At 50.2% G+C, this 17,047-nt stretch overlaps 1 protein-coding gene across 1 annotated transcript in view; it reads right to left on the reverse strand.

Annotated features, from left to right (window-relative positions):
• Window positions 1-322: 322 nt before the first annotated feature.
• The window catches only part of P3H3 (prolyl 3-hydroxylase 3), a 31,635-nt gene continuing 14,910 nt past the window's right edge, over window positions 323-17,047 (reverse strand). Inside the window, exons 9-15 of the mRNA XM_088658322.1 lie at window positions 10,465-10,589; window positions 10,265-10,360; window positions 6,937-7,087; window positions 5,020-5,137; window positions 2,503-2,578; window positions 1,953-2,093; window positions 323-907 (exon numbers count right to left, since the gene is read on the reverse strand). Coding sequence (XP_088514448.1) covers window positions 689-907; window positions 1,953-2,093; window positions 2,503-2,578; window positions 5,020-5,137; window positions 6,937-7,087; window positions 10,265-10,360; window positions 10,465-10,589 — 926 coding nt within the window. The 3' untranslated portion in view covers window positions 323-688. The remainder of the gene's footprint in view (window positions 908-1,952; window positions 2,094-2,502; window positions 2,579-5,019; window positions 5,138-6,936; window positions 7,088-10,264; window positions 10,361-10,464; window positions 10,590-17,047) is intronic.

Here is a 17,047-nt window from a genome sequence, read left to right on the forward strand (position 1 = left end):
ACTGATCTACTGATGATCTGGCACAGATAGCACAAGCTGTTCCTAGGATATATCTCAGAAAATTAATTGGCGCAAGTACATTCTTAGCATTTCTTTCTCTCTGCTTTTTTACTCTTCATTTCCTCAGGACTAGGAAAGGTCTGCTCAGGTTTCCCCACTTGTTCATTTCTTAACTTGCCCACCACAGATTCCTGCTCTGGCCTGGCTGGTTCCAGAAGTGTGCGTTTCCATCACAACAAAATTTCTCAGACCCATCCATTTCTGATGGTGCCCTCCTCCTGTTTTTTTTAATTCCTTCAAATGACTATGTGAAAAACGGGGCTGGTAGAAGAATGATATTCAACATTTATATAGCACTTCAGAATGGTCAAAGCACTTCTCATGTTATCTCAGTCACCCTTACAACAGTCCTATTATAGATGAGAGGCTATAGCTGAGATGAGAGAGTTGTAGCATGGATTATTCCTGGTTCACAGGCATCCCAGTTGGGGCCAAACGATTCTCCGGCTAATTTGGGCGGGCATGATCCAAGGACCCCCAAGTCACCTTCTGATGTAATTTCTGGTGGTGCCACATGGAGAAGCAAAGCTGCCTTGCCACAATGCCTAGCACAGGGCAAAAACTCCCAAGTCATTCACTAGCCACGAGCTGCTACAAAATCTGAAAGGCTTGTGCATGTCCAACGTACTCAGAATTCATCTTTGGCTCGCAGCCTCGTGGACTGCATCCCAGAGTCTGAGTTTGACCTGGTCCTTTGGCTAGTGGACCTGGCTCTTCCTTTTGGAGTTGGGGGCTCTGGGGAGTCCCCGCCACTGGGTTCTGCACCTGCACGCTCCTCCTCCTCTGAATGCAACTGTTCCTGTTCTGCCTCCTTCTGCCTCATCAGCTCTTCTGCCTGGGCCCGTTCCTACAACAAGAGAGTGAGAAGATTGTATGTGCTGGAAACAGAGGCGCCAGGTCACCCCCCAAGATTGAGGGGGCCAGCCACATACCATGTGACATCACACACATCTCCCAACACCACACAGGCTGCTGCGGCCTTCCATTAGGCTGCGTCAGACCCCACGACATCTCTCAACACCGTGCACGCCGGTGTGACCTTATCCCAGGCTGCGCCAGTCCCTGTGGCATCTCCCGATGCCACGCTGTGCAGCCGCAGCCTTCTACAACATGCGCTGAGCCCCTTCAACACTGAGGGGGCTGGGCCCCTTTCACACAAATATCAAGGGGGCCGAAGATACCTCGGCCCCCTAGAGTTGGCGTGCCTAGTTAGAAAGGCAGAAGGAGTCTTGAAGAGCAGCACTTTGCTAGTTGATGGTCTCCTTGCTGAAGGCCTGAGCTGGCTTAATAACAAGCATTAAGTGTATTTTATATTTATTTGAATGAACCAAACAGAGTGAAAGATGATGAATTATGAGAGTGTCTATGAGCTTAACAGCGCTTAGCTTTTTTAAAAAGTTGCTATTCTGTTAAGTTGTCAATATTGTTTTATATATTATAAATGCCGTATTGATTTGTTAATCATTTGACTTTTGTTGTAATTGCGATGTTTATTTTATTTTTCAGTTGCTGTTTTATAGATTGTAATTGTTTTATTGATAGTTTGTTAATTGTTTTATATGATTTATGCTGTATTTGTGATGTTCTATTATGGCTTATCATGTTGTTATTTATTGTTTGTAAGTAGCTTTGGGATTCATTTGAATGAAAAGCTGCATAGAAATACAATACTGTAAATCAAATCAAATCTATAAGTGGTATTTCCTCCTCCAGGAATCCACACGGTGTGTATGTGTTAAATTCTACCACGTGCTGCTTGGATGCGCCGCACAGGCTATCCTCATCTCACCTCCAGCCCAGCCCCCATTTTACTTAAGTATATATGCCTTTGGACAATGCCCACTGGCTCCCTCATTCCTAAGTCCTCCAGCTCTTCCTTTGCTTTGTGTTACCTGCTCTGCATGCTCTGGAAAGAGGGTGTACCAGAGGGCAATGGCACAGCGCCTTCCACGGGTCACAGCCCACACGCCATGAGGGTTCTCCCCGCCAGAGCTGAACGCCACCAGCCTTCCACATTTCGGGCGCACCTCGGCCTGCCGCACAGAAAGAGAAAGAGGGAGACTGGTGTGAATCGGCGGCTTTCCCATACGCCCGCCCGTTTCCCCTTCCCCAGCTCATCTTCTCCTTGGGGCGCCAAGTTGGATGGCAACTTTGTGAGCTGTTGATGGGATGTTGGTCCCCCTGCTCTGGAGCGAATTGCACAATGAAGAGGGACAAAAAGGTGAAGGGAATGCTGCAATTAGCAGAGCCAGGCATGCCAGTCGACAAGGAGTTAATGCCTGTTCCAGGGTGAAATTTGCCTGAATTTGCCTTTGACTGCCCAATTTGAATCTGCTGTGTTGCCAAGGTCAGGTTCTGTTGGAAGGGAGGGGCAGAATCCTAGCTACAGCTGTTGTTCCTTCTCAGCCATTCCCCCACCCCCAATCCATGGCCCAGACTCACTGTAACAGTCACAGCATCCATCTCAGTGAAAAAAAGGTTCCCCCCCTGGAAGTCATCATTCAGGTAGAGGATTGCACTGCAGAGAAATGGGAGACAGGCAAAATTATGGATAGCTGGGATTTGCTCCAAGGTTCTTCCTTCGTCTTCAAGAGCCAGGTTGGACACGAACCGTTGTCACAGAGACTGGCACCCCTCGGGTGAGGATTTGTGTTGTTACACATGCATGCTTGACTGGCATTTGCAACGTCAACAAAACCCCAGAGCACGTTCTTTAACTCTTTCCGAAATGTTTGCAGGGCTGTGGTTTTAAACAGAAGCAAAGAACGGCAAACAAACACAAAATGTAAAAGGCAGCCAAGTTGGCCCATAAGAAACCTTTTGAAATTCATTATGAAGGCAATACTTTTTACTAGGCCATCTAAAATGTCAACCAACCAACCAACCAACTGTTGTTGTTGTTTAGTCGTTTAGTCGTGTCCGACACTTCGTGACCCCATGGACCACAGCACGCCAGGCACTCCTGTCCTGCACCGCCTCCCGCAGTCTGGTCAAACTCATGTTCGTAGCCTCGAAAATAATAATAATAATAATAATAATAATAATAATAATAATAATAATAATAATAATATATTATTTATACCCCGCCCATCTGGCCGGGTTCTCCCAGCCACTCTGGGCGGCTTCCAACAAAACATTAAAATACAGAAATCCATCAAACATTAAAAGTTTCCCTAAACAGGGCTGCCTTAAGATGCCCTGTCCAACCATCTTGTCCTCTGTCGTCCCCTTCTCCTAGTGCCCTCAATCTTTCCCAACATCAGGGTCTTTTCCAAGGATTCTTCTCTTCTCATGAGGTGGCCAAAGTATTGGAGCCTCAGCTTCACGATCAGTCCTTCCAGTGAGCACTCAGGACTCATTTCCTTAAGAATGGATAGGTTTGATCTTCTTGCAGTCCATGGGACTCTCAAGAGTCTCCTCCAGCACCATAATTCAAAAGCATCAATTCTTCGGCAATCAGCCTTCTTTATGGTCCAGCTCTCACTTCCATACATCACTACTGGGAAAACCATAGCTTTAACTATACGGACCTTTGTAGGCAAGGTGATGTCTCTGCTTTTTAAGATGCTGTCTAGGTTTGTCATTGCTTTTCTCCCAAGAAGCAGGCATCTTTTAATTTTGTAAAAAAATTCCTTCAGTAGCACCTTAAAGACCAACTAAGTTTTTATTTTGGTATGAGCTTTCGTGTGCATGCACACTTCTTCAGATACACTTGAAACGGAAGTGTCAGGCCCTTATATATATATATACAGAGGGTGGTGGGGGTGGGTGGGGATGGGTGATGGGCTGATGGGAGTGGTAAACCTGTGGATGGCTGTTAACGGCTGCTGATGGCTGCAATTAGTCCTGGGGGGGAAAAAGGGCTGAGGTGCTAAAGAAAGCTTGATCATGCATAATGAGATAAGAATCCAATGTCTCTATTCATCCCAGGTGGCTCCATGGTTTTAAGCTTGGTAATTAGTTCCAATTCAGCAACTTCTCTTTCCAGTCTGTTCCTGAAATTTCTCTGTAATAAAACAGCTGCTTTGAGATCTTGTATAGAATGTCCTGGGAGATTGAAGGGTTCTCCTACTGGTTTCTCTATCTTATGGTTCCTGATGTCAGATTTATGTCCATTTATCCTTTGGCGTAGGGTTTGGCCTGTTTGTCCAATATAGAGAGCTGAAGGGCACTGTTGGCATTTGATGGCATACACAATGTTAGAAGATGAGCAATTGAATAGTCCTGAGATGGTATGTTGGATGTTGTTGGGGCCAGTAATGGTGTTGTCCGGGTGTATGTGGCAGCAAAGTTGTCATCTGGGTTTATTGCAGGCTCTGGTACCAGTGTCCATGTTAAGTCTGGTGGTTGTATTATTGTGGGTGAGGAGTTGTTTAAGATTGGGTGGCTGTCTGTAGGCAATGAAAGGTCTTCCTCCCAGAGCTTGAGAAAGGGAGCTGTCATTGTCCAGGAGACTGCTGTCACCATCTGCAGTGATCAAGGAGCCCAAGAAATGGCACAAAAAGGTGTGCAAGCTTTTGGGTTCTACAGGGCCCCATTTGAACACCTGGAAACTCCTCCCACATTCCACATTAACACTCTTACAAGATGCAGAGTCCCAACTTTACCATCACCCATCTTTTTTTTCCTACTTCCCTCTGCTTGCTTTGTTTACCATCTAGCCTGGGGTTTCCCAAACCTGGGTCTCCAACTGTTTCTGGACTACATTTCCCATCATCCCTGAGCGCTGGGTCCTGCTAGCTAGGGATGATGGGAGTTGCGGTCCAAAAACAGCTGGAGACCCAAGTTTAGGAAACCCCGATCTAGCCTGATGAACATGTCCTCAAAACCTTACGCACTATTTTGCAACATTTCGGATGGCCGAATAAATATATCGCCTTCATCTGGATTGTGTATAAATGAACGTACGTGTGGCTCTTTAAAATACATATATATCAGTCTCCCCCCTCCGTGCCTCACCTATAGTCTCTGTATATGTAGGCAGGAGGCTCCCTCCAACACGTGTTGCCCTCTGGGTCCAAGAGACAATTGTCAGCGTGGACTGGGTGGCTGAGGTCCATACGACTTTCCTGCTCTCCTAAACAACACCAATGAAAACCATAAAATGTTGAAGAATGCAAGGGGAAATGTTGGAGGAGTATACATCCTGTTGGGAAGGACAGGATGAAATAAATAAGTGAAATGAAATAAATCAATATAATGAAAAATAATAATAAAATATTTGATATCTGCCATTCCAGCATTTTTATTGTGTTGTTGTTGTTGTTGTTGTTATTGTTGTTGTTAATACCCCACCCATCTGGCTGGGTTTGCCCAGCCACTCTGGGCGGCTCACGACAGAACACAGGAAGCTGTGCAGGGCATACCGTTCTGGGTAATTACTTGACTAAGGCAAGGCAATTAATAATAATAATTTCTTATTTATACCCCACCCATCCGGCTGGGTTTCCCCAGCCACTCTGGGCGGCTTACAACAGAAGAATAAAATAATCGATTAAAGATTAAAAGCCTCTCTAAGCAGGGCTGCCTTCAGGTGCGACTTGGCTTCTCGCAACGAGGGAACCGCCAGAAGGCCCTCGGCACTGGACCTCAGTGTCTGGGCAAAACAATGGGGGTGGAGACGCTCCTTCAGGTATACTGGACCGAGGCCATTTAGGGCTTTAAAGGTCAGCACCAACACTTTGAATTGTGCTCGGAAATGTACTGGGAGCCAATGCAGATCTTTCAAGACCGGTGTTATGTGGTGTCGGCGGCTGCTCCCAGTCACCAGTCTAGCTGCCGCATTCTGGATTAGTTGTAGTTTCCGGGTCACCTTCAAAGGTAGCCCCACGTAACGTGCATTGCAGTAGTCCAAGCGAGAGATAACTAGAGCATGCACCACTCTGGTGAGACAGTCTGCAGGCAGGTAGGATTCTCAGCCTGCGTACCAGATGGAGCTGATAAACAGCTGCCTTGGATACAGAATTGACCTGCACCTCCTTGGACAGCTGTGAGTCCAAAATGACTCCCAGACTGCGCATCTGGTCCTTCAGGGGCACAGTTACCCCATTCAGGACTAGGGAGTCCTCCACACCTGCCCGCCTCCTGTCCCCCACAAACAGTACTTCTGTCTTGTCAGGATTCAGCCTCAATCTGTTAGCCGCCATCCATCCTCCAACCGCCTCTATGCACTCACACAGGACCTTCACCACCGTCACTGGTTCTGATTTGAAGGAGAGGTAGAGCTGGGTATCATCCGCATACTGATGAACACCCAGCCCAACCCCCCTGATGATCTCTCCCAGCGGCTGCATGTAGATGTTAAAAAACATGGGGGAGAGGACAGAACACTGAGGCACCCCACAAGTGAGAACCCAGGGGTCTGAACACTCATCCCCCCCCACCACTTTCTGAACACGGCCCAGGAGGAAGGAGCGAAACCACTGTATGACAGTGCCCCCAGAGTGTGGTGCTGATAAGGCCAAGGTTGCAGGTTCAATCCCCATATGGGACCGCTACATATTCCTGCATTGCAGGGGACTTGGACTACTAGATGGTCCTCAGATTCCCTTCCAACACTACAATTCTAGGAATTTTGGTGTAAATTTTGCAAACAGAAAAATTTGAAACTTTGGCATTTGTAGAATATTTACAGACATAAGATTCAGCTCTGATGTTCACTCCTTATTAGATGACAATAGCATAGCCAAGGCTTTTACTCTGCCTTTCAAATGAATTGTTTGCATCACTTCTATAAATTGTTTGTTTTGAAGCAGTATATTTATCAGCTGGGTCGTATTTCCAACTAACAATGTAGAATAGTAAATGCTCTTGTTCAGTGTGGAACATTGTGCTGCTGAGAAAAGACTCCCGATGAGAAGAGGCAAGGTTCCTTACCCTCTGCAGCCGTGCGACACACAAGATGCGTGAATGAAAAATAGAGGTCTTTGCCAGGGGTGAAATAGGATTCCACAATTTTTCGGGATTTCTCACTGGCTTGCAAGAGAAGCTTAGCATCCCTCCAGCTCACAGTGCTTTCCTCAGCCAGCTAGAAGACAAAAAGCCATTGCAGAAACCCTCACTTACTTGGGTGAAGCTCCAGGCACACATGTGAAAGAGAAAAAAGGATACAGACAACAATATGCAGCAGTTTCCTTAGCAAAATGCAGGAGAGGGGGCTTCTATAGAATCATAGAGTTGGAAGAGACCACAAGGGCCATCCAGTCCCACCCCCTGCCAATCAGGAAACACCATCAAAGCATTCCTGACAGATGGCTGTCAAGACCTCCGCTTAAAGGAGGAGACTCCACCACACTCCTTGGCAGCAAATTCCACTGTTGAACAGCTCTTACTGTCAGGAAGTTCTTCCTAATGTTTAGGTCAGGCATCCCCAAACTGCGGCCCTCCAGATGTTTTGGCCTACAACTCCCATGATCCCTAGTTAAGAGGACCAGTGGTCAGGGAAGATGGGAACTGTAGTCCAAAACATCTGGAGGGCCGAAGTTTGGGGATGCCTGGTTTAGGTGGAATCTTCTTTCTTGTAGCTTGAATCCATTGCTCCATGTCCGCTTCTCTGGAGCAGCAGAAAACAACCTTTCACCCTCTTCTATATGACATCCTTTTATATATTTGAACATGGCTATCATATCACCCCTTAACCTTCTCTTCTCCAGGCTAAAGATACCCAGCTCCCTGAGCCATTCCTCATAAGGCATCGTTTCCAGGCCTTTGACCATTTTGGTTGCTCTCTTCTAGACACGTTCCAGCTTGTCAGTATCCTTCTTGAACTGTGGTGCCCAGAACTGGACACAGTATTCCAGGTGAGGTCTGACCAGAGCGGAATACAGTGGTACAATTACTTCCCTTGATCTAGATGCTATACTCCTATTGGTGCAGCCCAGAATTGCATTGGCTTTTTTAGCTGCTGCATCACACTGTTGACTCATGCCAAGGTTGTGCTCTACTAAGACTCCTAGATCCTTTTCACATGTATTGCTCTCAAGCCAGGTGTCACCCATCCTGTATTTGTGCCTTTCATTTTTTTGCCCAAGTGTAGTCTCCCTGTTAAAATTCATCTTGTTTGCTTTGGCCCAGTTGTCTAATCTGTTAAGGTCATTTTGAAGTGTGATCCTGTCCTCTGGGGTATTAGCCACCCCACCCCACCCCCCCAATTTGGTGTCACCTGCAAACTTGCTCAGGGCTGTACATGTAACAATCAGGGAGAGGAGGGAATTGAAGTTGGTGCAACTTTTCTTGTTTGTTAGGGCTGCCAGGGTAATATCTGTTTACCTTTCAAAGCATCAATGAAGTGAGAGAAGGAAATGCTATGGCTGCTTCCTCCCTGGTTCCCTTGGCTGTCTTTCCTTGCCTGCCTCAGGGGCAGCAAGACTAATAATGAGATGGTTCTTGGGTGGCACGAAGGAGGAGATGTATAGGGGATATAGCTCAGCTGGTACAGCATGCGACTCTTAATCTCAGGGTTGTAGGTTTGAGCCCCACATTGGACAAAAGATTCCTGCATTGCATGGAGCTGGACTAGATTACCCTCGTGGTCCCTTCTGACTCTACAATTCTATGATTCTGGCCTGCAGCATGATGCTGTGTGCAATAATGTTTCTAAATTCATTGTTTTTTGAATAAACGAAAAACCAAAAAAAGTCGTTCTTGTGCTTCAAAATCCTGCAGAAACTCTTTGCCAGCGAACATGAATAAAGGCATACATCACAGGCTATGAAGGCTACATAAAGGCAAAACTATACATTACATGCAAATTTGTTTCAGAGAACCCAATGGCTTTTTTTTTTGGAAGGCAAAACAGCTTCAGGAAGAGATTGTTTGGATTGTGTGCTAAGCCCTTTCTGCGCCAACCACTTCTTTGCTAAAAATCACACCCCCAAGCTGTTTGTCTCACATGAGGCCTCACATACATATTTGTATGTACACATCTGAAACCCTGTAGGGGAAAATTATCCTTACTGGAGTGTTTTGGTCTAGAGTAGAAAAGCACTGGGCCAAGGAAAAGGTTAAACACTCCCTTGCCACTGCTCAGGTGAAAATTTCTCCCTCCTGAATTTTTTTTTTTACCCTAGAAGAAGCAACAGGAATGTTTTACAGTCATTTCCAACCACAGGAGGAAAGTGTGTTTGTACATGCATGAGTGTGTCTTTACGCATGCATTGTAGATAAACACACAGCAGGCAACATTGCCTCACATATAGTGTTCAACTCCAATTAAAAATGTACTTGTTTACAGCTTCTTTGTTATTTTACTTGACAGTGTACTCTGGCTTAAAGTTCTCACAGCTCTGGTTTCTCTCTAGCTTCAGAGAAGATGCAAAGAAACACCTAGAAACAGGAGCTTGTCCCTTCTAAAGCCACCTGGAGTGCCTTCCATCAGCTGCGGCTGGTGGTCCAGCTATGCCCCTATCTCAACAGGGATAGCCTAACTACTGTTGTCTATGCTCTGGTAACTTCAGGGTTAGATTACTGCAATACGTAGGGCTGCCTCTGAAGATGGTTCGGAAACTTCAGCTAGTGCAGAATTCAGTGGCCCGGTTGCTCACCAGAACAAGATGGTCTGAGCATATTACACCGATCCTGGTTCGACTGCACTGGCTACCGATTAGTTCCAGGGCCCAATTCAAAGTGCTGGTTTTGATCTAAAAAGCCTTAAAACGGCTCACAACCACAATACCTCAAGGACCACCTGAGATCATCTTCTGAGTCCCTTCTTCGTGTGCCTCCTCGAGAGGTCCGGAGGGTGGCAACATGAGAACGGGCCTTCTCTGCAGTGGCTCCCCGTCTGTGGAATGCTCTCCCCAGGGAAGTTCGCCTGGCACCTTCATTTTATACCTTTAGGTGCCAGGCAAAAACGTTCCTTTTTAACCAGGCCTTTGGTTGACCTGCTTGACATCCTATACCAGGCATCCCCAAACTTCGGCCCTCCAGATGTTTTGGACTACAATTCCCATCTTCCCCAACCACTGGTCCTGTTAGCTAGGGATCATGGGAGTTGTACGCCAAAGCATCTGGAGGGCCGCACTTTGGGGATGCCTGTCCTATACCCTTTTAAAATGTGGCTCTTTTTTGGAGGGGTGTTATTGGGCTCTTGTTTTTATTTTGATTTTATATATTGTGATCTTTTCGGTGAACCACCCTGAGAGAGACCTCCGGGTATAGGGCAGTATATAAATTCAATTAAAATAATAATAATAAAGACATTTACCTGCAGAGCCTTTAACACGGTTAATCCTTCAAATTTCTCATGGGGAGTGTGCGGCGAACGCCTGCCACGGTAGCCGCCTTCTGTTCCTCCAGCTGCCTGAAACGTATAGAAACAATGTTAGGGACCTAGGGCTGCTCTTGGCTCCCTTTCCTGCTGTTGGCGGGGGGTGATGCAGAACAGGTGCTGGCACTTCTCCTTACCTTGGCCAGGCGGAGGATGTCTTTGCATTCAGATTCAGTCAGGACTCTGTCCAAGACAACTCTTTGGGAGCCATTGAGCTGCTGGGAGTCCATGGTGATGGAGATGCCCTCGAAAGCAAGTGGCTCTGGGGAAATGAGATGAGCAAGACGGTATAGGAATGCACACATGAGGCAATGCTATCCTTCTGCTGTGCCCAAGGGGTGTAAATAAACAGGGAGGAAATTGATCTCCTTACAGTCCCTAGTCATTTATGTGTTGCTTCCCTAATGTGTAGGGAGAAGACCTGCAAGACCATATAACAGAGGTCGCTTCCAACAGCAGGGACAGAACATAGCCAGTGTGGCTGCAATGCGATCTACGTGGGGCTACCTTTGAAGGTGACCCGGAAACTGCAATTAATCCAGAATGCAGCAGCTAGAGTGGTGACAGGGAGTGGCCGCCGGAACCACATAACACCAGTCCTGAGAGATCTACATTGGCTCCCAGTACGTTTCTGAACACAGATCAAAGTGTTGGTGCTGACCTTTAAAGCCCTAAATGGCCTTGGCCCTGCATACCTGACGGAACGTCTCCACCCCCATCGTTCTGCCCGGACACTGAGGTCCAGCTCTGAGAACCTTCTGGTGGTTCCCTCACTGCAAGAAGCAAAGTTACATGGAACCAAGCAGAGGGCCTTCTCAGTAGTGGCACCCGCCATGTGGAACGCCCTCCCATCAGACGTCAAGGAAATAAACTGTTGGAGATTCATTCCCTGTGTGCAGCCATAGGTTTGTTGTCTGCCATATGACTGTATGTGTTTTCATTCCACAGAGTGGGATGTGACGTAGACAGGATGTTTGTCTTACTGTGTTCCTGAAGTGGGACTGTTCTTTCTATTTGCTGTGTGATGCTAGAGAGAGAGGGAGCCATGTTGAAGAGCTCTGTGTGTGTTTATATGTAAATAAAGTAGATTAGCCAAATGCTGCGCTACTGAGTTCTGTTGCACAACTGCGCAACCTCTGTGGATCCCTAAAGTGTGCTGGTGTCTTCTGGCACCAGTCACTGTGATGTTCGGGCTGGAGAATGCTTAAGAAGCTCCCGAATGATCGCCCAGGAGGGGGAGAACATGCCAGTCGGGCAGGGATACAATGAACTTCTAATGTGAAATGAACTTTGGTAACTGTCACAGTGGCCGGAGTAGGCTACTTCAGAGTAACGACGCTACGCAGCTCTGCATTTTATTCTTTTATTGGTGCTGCGTATTTACAGTGCTGAAGTCATTGCTATTTACACGGAGTGATGTGGTCAGTCGGTATCAGAACCTCCGAATGACTTTTGGCGCGTCTTTCCCCAACACAAAAGCCTTGGAAGCCCCATCCTCTTTCCCCTCCTCTTTCTGCGTAATTCCGGAGTTGGGGGGATGGGTCTCCCCCCCTTACTTGCCCCTTCCTGTCCCACCTGGGACCCTGGCTCCGCTACCTTGCCTGAGCCTCGGACCCGACTTCCTGCTTCCCCACTGGAATCGGAGCTCCCTCTGCTTTCCCCTGTGGTCGGTGATGGGCTTGAACTCAAGAGGGGAGGGACTTCGCGATATCCCCTGTCCCTCACATCCACCCCCCTCCCAAGCTCCCCTTCTCCCCTCCCCAGGTCCCCCCCAGGTGTCGGTGACGACTGGAAGCCTAAGAACTCAGTGCTTTCCGAGCCCGTTGGTGTGAACACCTCCGCCCAGTCCTGCGAGGCCCCCCCTTCCGCCTGGGAGGACTGGAATCCCAAAAAGTCCGTGGCGTCCGAGCTGGTGGGGGTAAAAATGTGCTGCCAATCTGCTTCTGCCTCTGACTGGGTGGATCTTGGTGACACCCATACCTCGTCTCCCGATTCCTCAAACTCCGCTTCCCAGCGCCATGGTGAGCTGCTCTCCCGTGCCTCCTCCTCCTCCCCCTCCCTTTCCATGTGCCAGGGCTTGGGTCTGTGGGGAAAGAGGGCGTGAAATTCTTCCACCAAGAATTCCTCCTGTATCTGAGTGGCTGGGACCCATTCATTCTGGGATGGTGGAGCGTCCTCCCATGCCATGAGGTACTCCAGGCCCCCCACCCCTCTCCGTGAATCAAGGATGGCCGTGGCTTCATTTAGTTGCTCCCTGCCTCCCCTCTCCCCCCCTCCCTCGGGGGTTTGTTCGCTGTCTCGGAGCCTGCTGCTTTCCCTGTACGGCGACAGCAGCGATCTATGAAACACTGGATGCACCCTCATGTCCTCTGGCAGTGCCAGCCTGTATGCCACCGGGTTGACCTGTTGCGTGACCGTGAAGGGGCCCAGCCGTCTGGGTGCCAGCTTTTTGCACCTCCCTCTGGTGGGAAGGCCCTCCGAGGACAACCAAACCTTGTCCCCCACCCTGATGACCTCCCCTTGTCGCCTGTGGCGATCTGCCCCCTTTTTGTACGCTTCCTTGGCCCTCTCCAAGTGTTCTCTGAGCTGCTGGTGCACCGTCTCCAGTTCCTCTGCCCAATCCTCAGCCTGTGGGCCCTCCTCCTCCTCCTCCCCCTCCCTCTCTGGGAAAGATCTGAGGTCGCGCCCGTAATTGGCCTTAAAGGGCGACACCCCTGTGGAGACGTGCACCGCATTGTTGTAGGCAAATTCTGCCAGTGGCAGGCGATCCACCCAGTCTGTTTGCCGCTGGCTGACGTAGCATCTCAGGTACTGCTGCAGAATGGCGTTGACCCTCTCCGCCTGTCCGTTGGTCTGCGGGTGTCTAGCCGTCGACAAGCTGACCTCCACCTGCAGGAGGTTCATGAGCCGCCGCCAGAACCTGGAAACAAATTGGCGGCCACGATCCGAAATAACCCTTAAAGGTAATCCATGCAGTCGGAATACGTGGTCAACAAACAGTTTGGCTGTCTCTTCTGCCGAGACCGCCCTGGCACACGGTATAAAGTGGCACATTTTGGACATGAGGTCCACCACCACCAACACTGCGGTCTTGCCCCTGGAAGAAGGCAGATCTGTGATGAAGTCCATGGACACCACTTCCCACGGCCTGTGTGGTGTGGCTAAGGGCTCCAGCAATCCTGGTGGCGCTGCTCTGACCACCTTTGCCCGCTGGCAGGTGTCACAGCCCCGTACATAGTCTCGAACATCTTCCCGCACCCCTGGCCACCAGAAGTGTCTCATGACTAGGTGAGCGGTTTTGTCCCTTCCAAAATGACCCGCCGTTGGGTTGTCGTGCATCTGCTTGAGGACCGTACGTCTAAGCTGGGTGGTGGGCAGGTACAGTGCACCCTTGTAGAAAAGCAGCCCCCTGCGTTCTGCAAAGTCTTTTGCCTGCTCCCTCCCCCCTCTCAGTTCTCTGAAGATGCGGTTGGCAAATTCATCCGCTGCCGTCAGTGCTGTGAGTTCTGCCTCGCTCACCACTGCTGCTCCGCAGGACCATGCTGACGGGGGGAAAATGTGCCTGGGTGCTGGTGGCGCCTCCTCCTCCATGTACTCTGGCTTGCGGGAGAGGGCATCCGCCCTGACATTCTGCTCTCCCGGGATGTAGTGGATGGAGAAGTTGAAGTTCGAGAAGAACTCTGCCCACCGTATCTGCCGCTGATTGAGCACCCTGGCAGTTCTCCAGAACTCCAGGTTCTTGTGGTCTGTGCACACCTGGATGGGGTGCTTGGCGCCCACCAGGAAGTGTCTCCAATGCTTGAACGCCGCGTGGATCGCAAGAAGTTCTTTATCAAACACCGTGTAGTTGCGCTCTGGCTGGGTCAACTTCCTGGAGAAGAAGGCACAGGGTCTCCACTCTCTGTTGGCGTCCAGTTGCAACAAAATGGCGCCCACAGCTTTATCAGAAGCATCTGTCTCAACGCGTAGGGGCGCGTCCTGAACCACGTGGAACAGGTTCTGGTCTGAGGCGAACACCCTCTTGAGGCTTTCAAACGCTGCTTGCGCCTCTGGTGTCCACCTGAACTTCTGCTTGCCTCTCAGGCAGTCAGTGATGGGAGCCGTAACGCGAGAGAAATTCTTGATGAACTTCCTGTAGAAGTTGGCGAAGCCTAGTAGGCGTTGGGCATCTTTGCGCGTCCTGGGGCTGTGCCAGTCCAGGATGGCCTGCACCTTGTCCTTGTCCATCGCCAGCCCCTTGTCTGACAGCTTGTAGCCCAGGAAGTCCACCTCTTTGGTGTGAAACTTGCACTTCTCCAGCTTCACATACAGGTGGTTCTCCTTCAGGCGCTGCAACACCTCCCTGACATCTTTCACATGCTGCACTGGATCATTGGAATAGATAAGGATGTCATCCAGGAAGACCAAGCAGTTCTTGAAAAGGAGGGACCCCAGGAAGTGGTGCATGAAAGCCTGGAAGCATGCTGAGCCCCCTTGCAACCCGAAGGGCATCACCAGATATTCAAAAGAGCCCAGAGGCGTGAACATCGTGGTTTTCCATTCATCGCCTTCCCGGATCCTGATCAAGTTGTACGCCCCCCTTAGGTCCAGCTTGGTGAAAATCTTGCCCCTGCGTGCGGCTGTCAGGAGATCGTCCACTCTGGGCATGGGGAAAGCCACTGGCTCTGTCACTGAATTCAGCCGTCTAAAATCCACCACAAGACGGCGCTGTTGCGTGTCTTTCTTGTCCACCCAGAAGACCGGGCTGCCCCCTGCTGCCTTGCTTTCTCTGATGAACCCCCGCTTGAGGTTCTTGTCGATGAAAGCGCGCAGATCCTCCAGTTCCTGGTCTGACATGGCGTACAGCTTGGCTGGGGGTATCGTCGCCCCTGGCACCAGGTTGATCTGGCAGTCAAAAGGCCTGTGCGGGGGTAGGTGGTCGGACTCCGTTTCGCTGAAGACCTCCTGCAGGTCCCAGTACGGCTTGGGTATCGCCTCACCCCCTTTGACATGCATGGTGGCCACCGTGGCTATCGGAGGCCCCTCCCCTGGTTGGTGCTGCATGCAATGTTCCAGACAAAAGTCCGACCCAAACGTGATGCATCTCTGGTGCCAACTGATGGAGGGGTCGTGGCGCGCCAGCCAGCTCATGCCCAAAACGATGGGGGGGTCTGAGATGGTGGTGACGTTGAATGCCAGTGTCTCTGAGTGCCTTCCCACCGTCATTCTCATGGGGGGGGGTTTGATGTGTGATGGCCCCTCCCAGCAACTCTCTGCCGTCAATGGTTGCCACGTGCAGAGGAAAATCCAGCTGCAGAAGCTGGATCTGGTGCTCTTCTGCAAAGTTTCTCGAGAAGAAGTTGGCTGAGGCACCACTGTCAATTAGGGCGAGGACCGTCAATGGATAGCCATTTGGGAGCGTTAGCGTGACTTCTAGAACCACTCCTGCTCTGGGAGGGGTGGGCTGGCTCTGCTCCGCTCTGTGCGGGTGGGCGGGCTGGGGCTGTTGTCTGCTGACTGTGCCTGGCTGCTGCCCCTTGTCTCCTGCAGCCAGGCTTTCCCGTTTCCCTGCTGTGGTGCTGCGTCAGTGGGGGAGGGCACCACCGTTCCCGCCTTTCCTTGCCACTCTCTGCGATGTGGGCAGTCTCTGACGAGATGCTGGGGGGAGTTGCAGAGAAAGCAATTCCCGCCCCTTCCCTCCTTGCGTCTTGGCGCCGCTGGGGTTTGAAAAGCCCGCGCGCGCGCGCTATCAATCTGCATGGGCTCCTGGTCCTGGCTGGCCCCAGGCGTGGCTTGAAAGGGTTGTTGGGGGAGTGGCTTCTCCTGCGACCGTGGGAACCAAGCCCGCTTTGCGCGCGTTGCTTGCTTGTCGCTCCACCGGGATTCCTGTCTCACCCCCACCACCAGAGCCGCTTTGCTCAGCTGATCCATAGTACTGGGCTTTGGACCTCTCGAGAGCTCATCCTTCACCTCCTCGTGCAAACCCAAGTAGAACGCCGCTTGCATAGGAGGCGACTCTAGTTCCCACCCCAGTCTGTGCACCAGCATGGTGAATTTCGCCCAATATGCGCGAACTGTCATATTTCCTTGGCGTAAATTATGAAGTTCCTCCTTAGTCTGGTCCATATGACTATCGGACGAATACATCGTTTTCAAACCTTCTAGAAATTGTTTGACATTTTTCATGCAAGGATTCTTGGTTGCGATTAACGGTCTTAGCCACTCCCTGGCTGCCCCGGTAAGGTGCTCCACAATAAACGCTACCCTGTGCTCATCATCGTGGAACTCATTATGGTGCAGCTCAAGAGCATACACGATTTCAGTCTCAAAGCCATGATATTCCCTCGGGTCTCCATTGAACTTGCTTACTAGGGTCCCGGCTCTCCTTCCTGGCAGCACTTGGACTTGGGGGGCCCCTCCCGCCTTGTCTTTCTCTGCATCCAGCTTGCTTTGGAGGTCTACCGCCACCGCCCTTAACTGCTGCTCTCTTTCCTGAAGCGCTCTCACCTGTTCCGCAAGTTGTAGCCGGTCGTCCTGGACCTTCTTAGTCTCTTCTTTAGCTGCTTTTAATTCCCCCTGCGCCTGCAGCGACAGCTGCTGCAGGTCTTCCTGGGCTTTCTCCGCGATCTGCCGCCATCTCTCCGCCTCTGACACGCTCATCCCGGCAACTCCAAAGTAGCCCCAAAAAAAGATTCGGAGGTTGCTGTCACAGTGGCCGGAGTAGGCTACTTCAGAGTAACG

This window comes from Zootoca vivipara, chromosome 15 (genome assembly GCF_965207765.1).
Source record: "Zootoca vivipara chromosome 15, rZooViv2.hap1.1, whole genome shotgun sequence".
Taxonomy (NCBI): domain Eukaryota; kingdom Metazoa; phylum Chordata; class Lepidosauria; order Squamata; family Lacertidae; genus Zootoca; species Zootoca vivipara.